At 49.8% G+C, this 12,359-nt stretch overlaps 1 protein-coding gene across 2 annotated transcripts in view; it reads right to left on the bottom strand.

The window, feature by feature from the left end:
- Positions 1 to 12,359, bottom strand: part of OLFM3 (olfactomedin 3) — a 92,092-nt gene that overhangs the window by 13,564 nt on the left and 66,169 nt on the right. Inside the window, exons 1-2 of one of the 2 annotated variants that reach the window (XM_005878530.2) lie at positions 10,707 to 11,297; positions 3,875 to 4,021 (exon numbers count right to left, since the gene is read on the bottom strand). In XM_005878530.2, the coding sequence (XP_005878592.1) occupies positions 3,875 to 4,021; positions 10,707 to 11,204 (645 nt within the window). In that variant the 5' untranslated portion in view covers positions 11,205 to 11,297. Of the gene's footprint in view, positions 1 to 3,874; positions 4,022 to 10,706; positions 11,298 to 12,359 lie in introns of those variants that run through there. The other variant, XM_005878532.2, reaches the window with a different exon arrangement.

The raw sequence follows: 12,359 nt of genomic DNA, 5'->3' as shown, positions 1-12,359 counted from the left end.
GTCTTTATTATCCATAAATGAGTGAGATCATGTGGTATTTTTCTTTCACTTCCTGGCTTATTTCACTTAGCATAATGCTCTCCAGTTCCGTCCATGCTGTTGCAAATGGTAAGAATTCCTTCTTTTTTACAGCAGCGTAGTATTCCATCATGTAGATATACCATAGTTTTCTAATCCACTCATCTGCTGATGGGCACTTAGGAGAAATAGATTTTTTATTCCAGGGCTTCGTAAGCGTATCAGTGCCCTATTTTGTTGAAGGTTAAAATGAGTTGTTTCTGTAAGTACTGATGCTGACCTCTGACCTCAAGATCTGGGGTGCTCAGCCATTGTGGGTGTCAGGAGTGCCTAACGGACATTCAGTGCATTCACGGCGGTGCAGTCACCTCGAGGCACTGGACACACCCCCAGAGGGGAGGGGGACGGACCCAGGTGCATGGTGGCAGCTCCCAGACCCTGCTGGGCCCTCCTCACCCGCGGAGCCTGCTCTCACAGACCTGGGCGAAGGCAGTGGTAGCAGGTGTTGGGCAGGTGGGCACGCAACGCGTGTTAGGTGGATGGCACCGCCCCAGGTTCCCTGAGCTCCAGGTTCCCTGAGCCCCAGGCTGTTGAGAAGCGGGACACAGGTGACCCAGGAAGCGTGTAGAAACGGGGAAGGGCTGCGCTCACAGTTGTGGTAGTGACATTCTGGAACCAGAACGAAGGCCAGGGAAGGGGAGCTGTGGACGGGCTCGGGGAGAGGAGGAGGAGGACGCGCGAGGTTAGAGGACAAGGCGGGCCGTGTCCTTGGTACCCAGGGTATTGTCTACCGGGCAGCATCTCCCGCCACATCCTCCTAGGAGCTTGTCCGGGACCCAGAATCTTGTCTGAAAATCAGAATCTGCATTTCATCAGGATCCCCAAGTGATCCCTTTGTCTGTGAGATTTTGAGAAGCGACGCTTAACATGGAGGAATTTCCGGGAGAAAAACAAGTCGGAAAAGCCGAGTCCATGTTGGGGGGTCATCTCAGACTTCAAGGGAGGTAAGTGTGTGATTTCCTTTCACACGAGAAGGAGCGACCGCAGGACTCCAAGTACGAGTGTTTATTAACGTACAGTCGCTCCTGCACTCAAAGCCTCACTTACACCCCGTCCTCAGTGCAGCTCGGACTTACCGAGGCGACATTGCGAGCATCGTGGCTGCATCGTGGCTAAATGTCAGGCTCTCAAACACCCGAGCTTCACTGCGGCTCAGCACGAATAAAGAAACGCCATTTCTATTAAGGACAGTGCACGCGTGAACACGGCGTGTGTATGAGGCCCACCGTCGTTGCTCCGGTGAGCCTCTCCGGGAAGGCCGTGCCCAGGGAGGAAGCGAGGGCAGGCGAGGGGTCTGGATGGACGGACACAGCCTCCCGGCTCCTTTGCCTCTGACCCGCCCCCTCGAACTCCAGTGCAGCTTGACTGTGTTGCAGGAAAATGCCCGGAGAGAATGTGTGCCGAGTCCTGGTCTGGCCTCTGCACAGCAGAATCGTGTACGATCTCAGGAGCCGCCGTGGGTCATGGCTAGAGACAGAGCTGTCCACTGGGACAGGACCTGCTCTGCTGCCTTCGTCCTCTCCCGCTGGCTGTCCCGGGACTGGTTAGTTTCCCACTGGTTTCGGGGACCCACGGAGAGTCAGTTTCCCGGGGACACCGGAGACTGCGTCCCCGGGATTCCACGCGCCGGGAGAAGAGCCATCTGCTGCCCTGCTGTCCATCTCCCCACACAGCCATCTCCCGGGGCCCGCAGCCCTGCCGCCCTGCTGTCCATCTCCCTGTGCCCACAGCCCTGCTGCCCTGCTGTCCATCTCTCCACATGTGTCCCCGTGCCCACAGCCTCTCCGCAGGGTGTGGCAAGCTCGGGGTCCCCCTTTGTTGATAATTTGTTGGAACTCTCACTCTTCTGGTTCCTTGTGTGAATCAAATGTCTGAGGGCTTTTAAACGTCACTGCAAATTGACTTAGATTTCACTCTCCTTCATCATCAGTGCGGCAGCTCCTTGGGGAAGAGTCCAGCAGTTTCACATGTTTACATGGCACGGGCTTAACACAGATAAATAGGTCTCTACTGTGGGGCTTCACAGAGCCTCTGTGTGAACTGTGTGGTGGAAATCTTCAGAGCGAGGAATCCTGTGCAGTGTCTCTCAATCATTTCGTCAGTGAGTCCGTCGCTGGCAGCCTGTTCCAGAAGCCACACTCTGAGAATGAGTGAGCTGGACAGCGCAGGTGCGTTTACCTGTGCAGGGAGACTGCATGGCTGGCAAGCTTTGCTAAGGGGACAACTTTAGATTGGGCATCTAACCCCCGGGGCATGTGGAACTGCTTGCAGTCCTAGTATTCACTGATACAAACACTGCTCAGCCTGCTGGGCAGGGCAGCATTTAATTAGGCATGGGGGCCGCCGGGGGCATTCTCGGGGCACTCGCAGGGCACTCGCGGGGCATTGAGAAAATGCAGAACTGGAGTGGGGTCGCCACACCACCTGCCGGTGAGTGACGTCGAGAGGTGGTTTCACCTCAACAAGCACCAGCTTCCTCTTAGGGAACTGAGAGAGGCAACCATGTCTGCTCTGAGGGTCGGAAGGGGGTGGACACAGAAGAACAGACAGGAGCTGTCGTTATGAACATCGCTGGTAGGAACAGCATTCTCGTACCACGTGACATGCTTGGTCAGTGGGGAATGTGAAGGTCAGGTCCTGTGTGCCCCCGGGCACCTGGGAGTGGCATAAACTGGGATGTCTGTACTCAGAGATTCAACGCTTTGATTTTTCTAGCTTCTCTGAACTTTCTGTAAAGTCCCTATTGGATGTTCAGTTGCGTGGATGGATATGGCACCGCGTGAGTTGTTGAGAGTGATGTCCACCTGATGTATCGTATCGCCCCCGATGGCATTTAAACTTGTAGCTGCTGCCACCCGCCCCCCTTCAATCCCCCGTCAGCCTGGCACCCCAGCTGTGCTGCTGTACGCAGGGCCCAGCACAGGCAAAGTCTGAATGAGAAGAATGGAAAGAACCATCCATTGTTGTTCTGTTTTGTTTTGTTCTCCCCACACCGCACATCAATAACCTTTCATGAGCCGACTGGTGTCTGTAAAAGAGGAAATGAAGGCCATTCAGCAGTTGATTGTTAGGGACCGGCTTCAGTACGTGATATGGAGCGAATGCTATTGAGTGAAACTGAAGAGCCTGATGCTTAAAGGCATGCCTTAGAGCAGTGGTTCTCAACCTTGGCTGCACATTAGAATCACCTGGGAATCTTTTTAAAATCCTGATTTCTGGGCCTCATCCTCCGGAAATTCTGTTTCTTTGTTATGGGGTGAGGCCACCCACCCCATAACAAAGAAACAGAATTTCCGGAGGATGAGGCCCAGAAATCAGGATTTTAAAAAGATTCCCAGGTGATTCTAATGTGCAGCCAAGGTTGAGAACCACTGCCTTAGAGAGTGCTGACAAATACTCGGACTTGTTCGTTATCCGTCCTGAGAGCTTGCGCAGTGCGTGCCATTAGCTTAGCTTCCTTGCAGGCTTCATAATGGAATCCCAAAGTAGGAGCTCAAGGAGCCTGGTGTGATTCTGAGAGTCGAGGCTCCATTTCTGGCAGCAGAATAAGACTTCCTACCTTTTTTTTTCCTTTAAGGAGACACACTGGACATTAAGACAGATGACAGAGAGCCAGTCTAAGAAGACGGGGTTGGGAGCGGTGAAAAGTCACATCAGCAGAGCAGAGCAGGAAGCGCGAGGGACTCCTTCCGGGAGCAAACACTGGGAGGACCCTGACCCCCACGCCCGCCTCCCCCCACTTCTTTTGCAAGGAAGGGGGATTTCCGTGCACACATGCCCGCGACCGGGACCCTACCTTTTCCAGCAGCTGGCGCAGCTGCCTGCTCTTGGCATCCCGGGAGCACAGGTTCTGCTCCGGAGCCACCACCGTGCAGATGCATCGCCCGTCGGGGTCCTGCGCGGAGCTGTACACCTGCCACCCCTCCTTGGGGCTGACCTGCGTCTGGGGAAACGGGGAGCACACACAGACCCGTTAGAGCGGGGGAGAGGGCCAGCAAAGCATCCTTCTGACAAAGTCTGGTTTTGTTTTTACAGTTAAAAGGAAAGCGAGGAGACGGGTTGCATGGCCGGCACAGCCTCATGCAGTTACACCTTCCTTAGCCGTTCTCTTCCTCTAGGCTCTGTGTGACCGATACTCACCGGCCTGCCCCTCCCCAGTGCTCTGTGGACAGACGAATGCTGCCTTAGGAGCATCCGGTAACCACTTACACACACGACCAGTCTTTCTCCGTAAGCTCCCACAGCTTGTCTTTCTCAACCATAGTGGCAATTAGCAATAGGTTCTTTTCTGATGGTTACTCATGTGTGATATTCTGAAGCTAAGCTTTATCCCAAGGAATTGCCCGTGTATTAAGGGCCCATTATTATTTTTTAAAATAGGTTTTATTGATTTTTAGAGAAAGAGGAAGGGCGAAGGAGAGAGAAATAGAAACATCAATGAGAGAGAAACAACATCCATCAGCTACTTCCTGCATACCCCACTGGGAATTGAGCCCGAAACCTGGGCATGTGCCCTGACCAGGAATCAAAACGTGACCTCCTGGTTCAGAGGTCGATGCTCAACCACTGAGCCACACTGGCTGGGCCAGGCAGCTGTTTCTGAAGGTCAGTCACACGGATGTAGAAAAGCTACCGACCACCCAAGTTGCACTGACTGTGTTTTTCCTGTGGACACAGATCCCTGGGCCGCCTTAGTGAGCGCTGGCTCACGTCCACACCCAGGAATATCCCCAGCGCCCCTCTCTGGTTCCGGGACTCAGCAGGCAGGGAGGCGTGTCTTCTATGGCCAGGGCAGAGGAAGACGGATGCCGTCTAGAAAGGAAGGCGTCTACATGAATCTGGAGGGGCAAGGCCCAGGAAGGCTGGGAGAGGGGCTGGGCTGGGTCGCTGAGATGGGGCTTGGAACAGGATGTGACTGGAGGCCAGCAGAGCTCTGTCTTGCAAAATGCCCAGTTAATGGGCTGCTCTGTTTGCCTCTAGACGTTGGAAGCCAGTTCTTAAAAGGACACACCAGGCAGACTCCTCTCCCCACAGACCCGCCGTGGTCCGGCATCTCCGTCTCTGGGAGTCTCAGCTGTCATCTCCTGTTTCTTCTGTCCCGGGCCCCAGCTCCTCACGCACCATCAGCCAGCACACAGTTCTTTCTCTTTTCAAGGGATTTAGCAACAAACCCATCTTTTGGGGCTCCTTTCACAAACGCCTTTTTTGGGTAGTTCATAGAAGTCTCCTATGGCCTCGCCGATTTCTGGGGCGTTGGATTTATGATTATTTCTATCTTTTTCATCCTCCCTCACCCCTTCCTCCTAGGATTTATACCTGAATATCCAGTTAGGATAGAAAGATGTGTTCAGAATTATATATTATTAGAGTCAGAGCGGATCTCAAAGAATATTCCTTTTGTATTAAAGGAGAAAACAATGCGAAGAGATTACCTATGGACCGGAGATGGAAACAGCTTAGCAGTGGTTTCAAGGATATGATTAAAGGTTTAAGCTTAGGAGCAGGATGGGATTAATATATCCACACATAGGTTTTGTCGATGCGGCTGGGCTTCTAGCATGGGACACAAATCTCAAAAAATGTCAGAAAATTAAGGCTTGTCACTCGAATCAATTTAGCTTTCGGATGAAGGAGCAAGGGCCAACCCAATTATAATATTAAAACACCTTTAACAGCAGTGCAAACAGCGATGATGAAACCTGGCAGCATTAATATTGATGTCTGCCTGCCAAGTGTTGGGCTAACTAGTGAGACGCTGATCACGGCCGGGCAGGGGTCAGGGGTCAGGTGCTGCCTGGAATGAGGAGCGCGGGGAGGTGAATAGGTTTGATGTTCGCTTCGCATTTCCCCGGAGCATCCGCTTCATCAAAGCACAGACTCCAGCCTCGCCTGTACTTCCAGGCGTCTCCCTGTAGGAATCATGGTAAAGAGCCCGACCTCTCTACTACAGAGTTCGTCTAAACCAGTGGTTCTCAACCTTCTGGCCCTTTAAGTACAGTTCCTCATGTTGTGACCCAACCATAAAATTATTTTCGTTGCTATTTCATAACTGTAATGTTGCTACTGTTATGAATCGTCATGTAAATATCTGATACGCAGGATGGTCTTAAGCGACCCCTGTGAAAGGGTCGTTCGACCGCCAAAGGGGTCGCGACCCACAGGTTGAGAACCGCTGGTCTAAATGATCCCAAATGCAGCACGTTACCTCCGGGGCCATGAAAAGGTGACTCGAGAGGGAGGAAGGCTAGTAAGAGAGGGGGTCCCCACAGCTCTGCGGGGTCTGACGGAGATCCCCGTCCCAGGAATAGTGATGATTCTAGGACAGGGGTGGGCAAACTTTTTGACTCGAGGGCCACAATGGGTTCTTAAACTGGACCGGAGGGCCGGAACAAAAGCATGGATGGAGTGTTTGTGTGAACTAATATAAATTCAAAGTAAACATCATTACATAAAAGGGTACGGTCTTTTTTTTTTTTTAGTTTTATTCATTTAAAACTAGCCGGATCCGGCCTGCGGGCCGTAGTTTGCCCACGGCTGTTCTAGGAGGTTTCATGGATGGCTCCCGGGTTCTCCTCTAGGGCACCACACTTGCGTTAAAATGAGGATCCAAATAAAACAACGAAAACCTCCCATGTAAGGAAGTAACTAAGTGGTTCTTCAAAAAGATTGCTTCCGTCTGAACTTGTAAGAGCAAGTCTTCAGGTGTCGGTCACACGCGTGTAAGGTGATAGCAGACTTTCCGGAGCTCTAGCCATTGCGTGGCAGCTCACCGGTGCTGTTGGCTGTGAATGTGGCAGTAGCCTCATAGACCAGGGGATGTTCTTCTGCCCATTTTGTAGGTGAGGAAGCTGAGACCTGGAGACAGGAAGGAAGCTGCTCCAAGTGGGGTGATGAGCAGAGCTGGGATTGGTGCTTGCACGGTCTGAAGCAGAGCCTGAAAGTTTAACAGGGAACCACCCGTGACCTGACCTTCCCCATGCCATGAACGTAGCCTTGCTAACAATTGTGAAACCCTGCACTTGAACCTGGAGGGTGTGTGTAGTTCGTTACCTTCCACTGCTAATCACAGTGATTGCTGATGCAGTCCCTTTGAACCTTCTGTGTTAATTAGAACTAAATGAACTATTTAGCAGCTCTTAATATTACAAAAGTCATGAACTATTTAAGAGTGCTCTACATAGGAGGATGAAATGATAATTTCAACAATCGGGTGTCAAGTCTGCATTCTTTGCTTATAATTTAATTGCAAAACTGCCTTTGTAAATATAGAGCTACTATACGAGAGTTACCTCCAAACTTCAGGGCTCTGTACCAGGAAAGAAGGGTCCTGGAGACCAGGCTGAACGTAGAAATTAATACAATGCCTTGCATGACAGTAGGTTTTTCTGTTTAGAAAACTTCTTACCTTGTATTAGCTTCATTTCTTTTGAATCAACTTCCTTTAGAAATAGACTAGAAATAGACAGTATCTTATTTTACTCATCAGGAAACAAACTCAAAAAATGTAAGCAATCCCCCCGCAGTCCCCCGCAAGTCACCCATTTAGTAAATGTCAGGTTTCTCCAGCTTTGAGCCCAGAGCTCATCACATCCGTTCTCTGCAGGTAGATGCTGGTGGGCGGTCTGAGCCCATCTGTCAGTAGCCAGACAGGGCTGCGCTCCAGGGGAGGCGCCCCAGGTGGGTGGAGGGCATTTTCCAAGCAGCAGGGAAGCACCTGGCCCTTGGCAACCCAGAGAGAAGCTGGGGTGATGTCCTGGGACACCAGTGGGTTTTTCTGTGGAAGGCATGGCAGTCATTTATTGGGGCCCAGGTGGAGGGCTGGGCAAGGGCCAGGATTCCGATCCTTTGAAGGGAACAAAATCAGTGGGTGGACCATTGCTAGGTCTTATGTTGTATGCTGAGTTTCTGGGCATTTTCCCCTCCCAATCTTCACCTGAGGACGTGCTTAAAGAAGGGCGGGGGAGGGGAGAGAGAGAGAGAGAGAGAGAGAGAGAGAGAGAGAGACACAGACACCACCCTCCACACATGCCCCAGGCAGGGATCAAACCCGAAACCTAAGCTGCAACCCTTTGGGGCACAGGATGATGCTTAAGCCACCGAGCCACCACCCTGGCTGGGCCTGGGCATTTTTCAAAGTGCAGACCGAGGCCCCATCTTGACTGGGCCAAGGGGTTGATTGTAGGGGGAGGGGGCAGAGGGTGCGGGCCCAGGAAATGTCTCCTCCCATCATGAATTATTTGTGTGACTAATGACCTATTTTACATATTGGATTTCCACTCCAAGTTTCCTGCGACAAATACAGGGCGCTCCCCCCTAAAGGTGTATACACACGTTAACAGCTGCTAAGCTCAGTTTTGAAAATGAAATGTGTTTCAATAAGCACTGCCTTTATACTAATTCACAGTGTATATACATTTTTTGGGACACCCTATATTTATTCAGTATCCTTATGTAGGATTTGAATAAAATAGCCAGGTAGCCGGGCATTGCTGCTTAAAAATAGTGTGAAATTCCTGGCTTGGATGCTTCCTAAGAGCCTTTCCAGCATTAACATTTGATGATCTTAATCTAGGAAATACAGATTCATTCTTTTTCACCACGGGAACTCTAAAGTATGAGCAATTATCTTGAATAATTAAGGTGGGGAAAGGCCATCTTTGACTTTGCTCTTGGGTAAGGTATGCCACTTTACCCGAAGGAAAAAAGAACCTTTGCAAGCTGGTCTCTCCATCCATTCTAGTAAATACCAGAGCAGAAACTTTCCAGAACTTTCTGAGATTTTTTTTTTCATCCAAAGGAATATTTGGTTGTGTCAACACATCCGTAAACCATAGCGATGCTTTACACTTTTCAACCCGCAGATTACCAACCAGAAAGTAAAGAACATAAACTTACTTCAAAATTACAAAATAGAGATCCTAAGAGAATCATGCCTTATTTTGGAAATTCAATTCTTCGCCATCAACGTTGGAAATAACCAAGCCAATGTCTTATCTACACACAAGATGTCCACCTCAGAGGCAAGGTGCGGAGTTTGAAGAGCTCAGTGCTGAATTTCTCAGTTCAGTTTTATTCCCAGACAGAGTTTGTTACACAGCTAAGCTGGTGAACACCCCCCCAGTATTCACATGCACAGTGAGAGCGTTTGGCTCGGGGATTATGAAGTGGTGTGAGTTTCTTTGTTTTATAATTGTTTGTTGGTGACAGAGTATGCTTTCTTTTTTTAAAAAAAATATTTTTAGTGATTTCAGAGAGGAAGGGTGAGGGAGAGAGATAGAAACATCAGTGATGAGAGAGAAACATCGATCAGCTGCCTCCTGCAATGCCTCCTACTGGGGTTAGGCCTGCAACCCGGACCTGTGCCCCAACTGGGAATGAAACCGTGACCTCCCTGATTCATGGGAAGATGCTCAACCACTGAGCCACGCTGGCTGGGCTAGTATGCTTTCTTTCTAACTGCAATCTTCTTTGCATCCCTCCAACCACACACACACCATGCAGGCAAGGAGGGGAATCTCAATACCCGAGGCACTGAGGTTTCTTAAGTCACTCGAGGGCAGAGGGAACGGTAAGTGCAGGTGAGACTGCGCCTCCAGTGTGCTCTGCTGGCGCCCAAGCACCTGGCGAATCAGGCTAATTAAGTAATTAATTTGACCCCCTGGCTCTACTCAGTTAATTGCACATTGATGGATAGATTAATTATTATTAGTAGCTGCAAACAAGTCTTGAAAATAGAGGGTTACTTGCCTTTTTTTACTGGCCTTTTATTATACTGCGGGAGTCCAGTGGTAAAAACAGATAAGATAAAAACGTAAAGACCTCCCAGAGCAGCAGGGAAGTTGTCTTTCTAGAACACCCCCTCAGTTGGATGTACGCACTTCTGTTTGAAAAGCTGATCGTTTTTGTTTTTGTTTGGGAGGTTTTAGAGTATTGCTAACTAAAGCAGGCTTCAGGCTATCAGAAGAGACTTGCCTATAATCTGGGGAGGGTTAAGAAGCCATTCATTTCAGTGAAGGAAGACTACGGGAGTTACACTTGTAATGGGAAAAGTCTTTATAAAAAATTAAACAGTACAGAGAGAGGCTTTTTATCAGGCAAGTTATCTGTTCTTGGCATTTCTTAGCTTCTTAAGGTCTTCTTGGCAGGCTTTAAATTGCTGAGGTGTTTTTTTATTATTATTCATTTATGTTTAAAAGAGATTGGTTTCTCTGGCTGAACGCATTGCGAAGTCACAGGAATTCAAGTTCAAGGCAGAACCTGCTATAGCACAGCTAGGTTAGAAAGACTAGACTCTGTAGGAACAATTAACGGGATTTTACAGACATTAAACGAAGATTTAAAATAACAAGAAACAAATTAAATAGCTTTCCACACCTCGGGTTAATATTAAGTGAAAACTCTTTATGCATAAGCATTCAAGGAGTCTAGTTTTTCCCTTCGCAGGTAATTTCTGCGGAAATCTATTTTTTCATGTAATTTTTAAGTGTTCATTAAAAAAAAATACTAAAGTTACCACCATCCAGAGAAGCAAAAACCTCAGGCTTCGCAAGCGGCAGAAGCCAGCCCACTGGTTAGTGCACTCACTCCCCGAGAGGCCCAGCCCACCCCGCGTGTGCAGCCTGACTTACTGAGGCGTCTGGCGGCCACAGCCTGCTGGTGTTGCGCCCCACCAGGGCGGGGAGCGTCTGGGACATCCAGTTTGAGATCACGGCCATGGAGCTGAGCAGCGCGCCCAGCTGCAGCAGGGGCGGGCGCATGGCTGTGCAGCTAACGGGTTTTCCCAGGGACTGGCAGCGAGGCTGGTGCCAGGCTGGCAGCGGGGAGGCGTGCCCACAGCAGCCACATCTCCGCAGGAAAAGAGATCCACTCCCGGCTCTGATGCGGGATGGGCTGCCCTCTCCCCTCCCGCCGGGAAGTGCCCGGCCCTGCCTTTTCCTTGCTCCCCAGACACTGGGCTCTCGCATCCCAGGAGGATTCCGGGGAGGGCTGGGCTGGTATTTATCAGAGCAGAGGTTGCAGGGAGGGGAAATGGAGCTCGTCCTGCCCTCCACCAGGCAGCGAGCATCCACGGAGTCCGTTTCCTCCAGGGTCTCCGGGAGTGTAATGGGCTGCTCTTTATCCCTCATGAAAAATGCACCTGCACAGGGAGGGCTGCCAGCGGGCCACTGCAGACACACACCGGGACCTGCCGAGTGCTCCGGGCACAGCCAGGGCAGGGAAGCCAGTCTGCAAAGGAGTTCCAAGATCTGAGAGATTTTTCTTAAACAGTCACCTACAATGAGCTTTGTTGCCTCTAAAAAAAAAAAAAATGCAGACACACACCGGGACCTGCCGAGTGCTCCGGGCACAGCCAGGGCAGGGAAGCCAGTCTGCAAAGGAGTTCCAAGATCTGAGAGATTTTTCTTAAACAGTCACCTACAATGAGCTTTGTTGCCTCTAAAAAAAAAAAAAAAAAGAAAGAAAAAATACTCAAAGAGGAATAGCTGTTGCCTGTGGGGACAGGCAGCCTTAGCGGAAGCTTCTGCTACGGGAGGTGCATGTGTGTTTTCAGGAGACGCTCAGGCACCAGGCAAGCTCACTAACTACCTTCTCCCTCGGGGGCAGGGCCAGGGGTGCCAGAAGTCTGCCTCCCCAGAGAACTCGGGACTTAGTGAAACTGCCCAGAATCCGAACCAGGGAGTTTGCGGCCTAATCTTTATTTCCTTGCAGTTCGTTGCGTGGCTGGCCAGTGACTTGCATTTCCTTGGCTTCGGGTTTTTATTTTTCTACAATGTCTCCCTGCTCCCCAAGGCTCCCTTCAGATCTCTTCAGTAGGGTTTTGTCAGCAAATGTGTAGCTGGAATTAGAGCCCCTGGGTAACTTTATTCTGTTCTTTACAAATACCCCAGATTGCCCACATCCAAATCTGAGATCCCAAATGGAATAAGAGGCCATTGTCTGCATAATACATATGGTTTAAAATAAAAATAGAGATAAGACATAGGGAAATATGACTGAATGAAAATTACATGAAAGGGAATCTGTTATAGAAAGAAAAAAAAATACTGTTTTCCTTAAGAGAATTCTGAACTTGTTTGTAATTGGAATTTTCAGCCAAAGATATATGTTTTTCTTAAACAGTTTTGGCAGGCAGAATAAAGACAGTGGCTTTAATATTTATGGAGGTGTGTGCCTTTTATTCTTAACAGCTTTAAAGCGGGGTGATTGCTGAGATACCCCCAAATCCTCCTTGCTAGTTCATACATATGAACCAGGCTATGCTTTTCCCTTTAAAATACATC

The sequence above is a fragment of the Myotis brandtii genome, unplaced genomic scaffold, assembly GCF_000412655.1.
Source record: "Myotis brandtii unplaced genomic scaffold, ASM41265v1 scaffold565, whole genome shotgun sequence".
In the NCBI taxonomy this organism is placed as follows: domain Eukaryota; kingdom Metazoa; phylum Chordata; class Mammalia; order Chiroptera; family Vespertilionidae; genus Myotis; species Myotis brandtii.
Note: the sequence above shows the minus strand (reverse complement) of the source record. Positions and strands in the feature narration are given on the sequence as shown.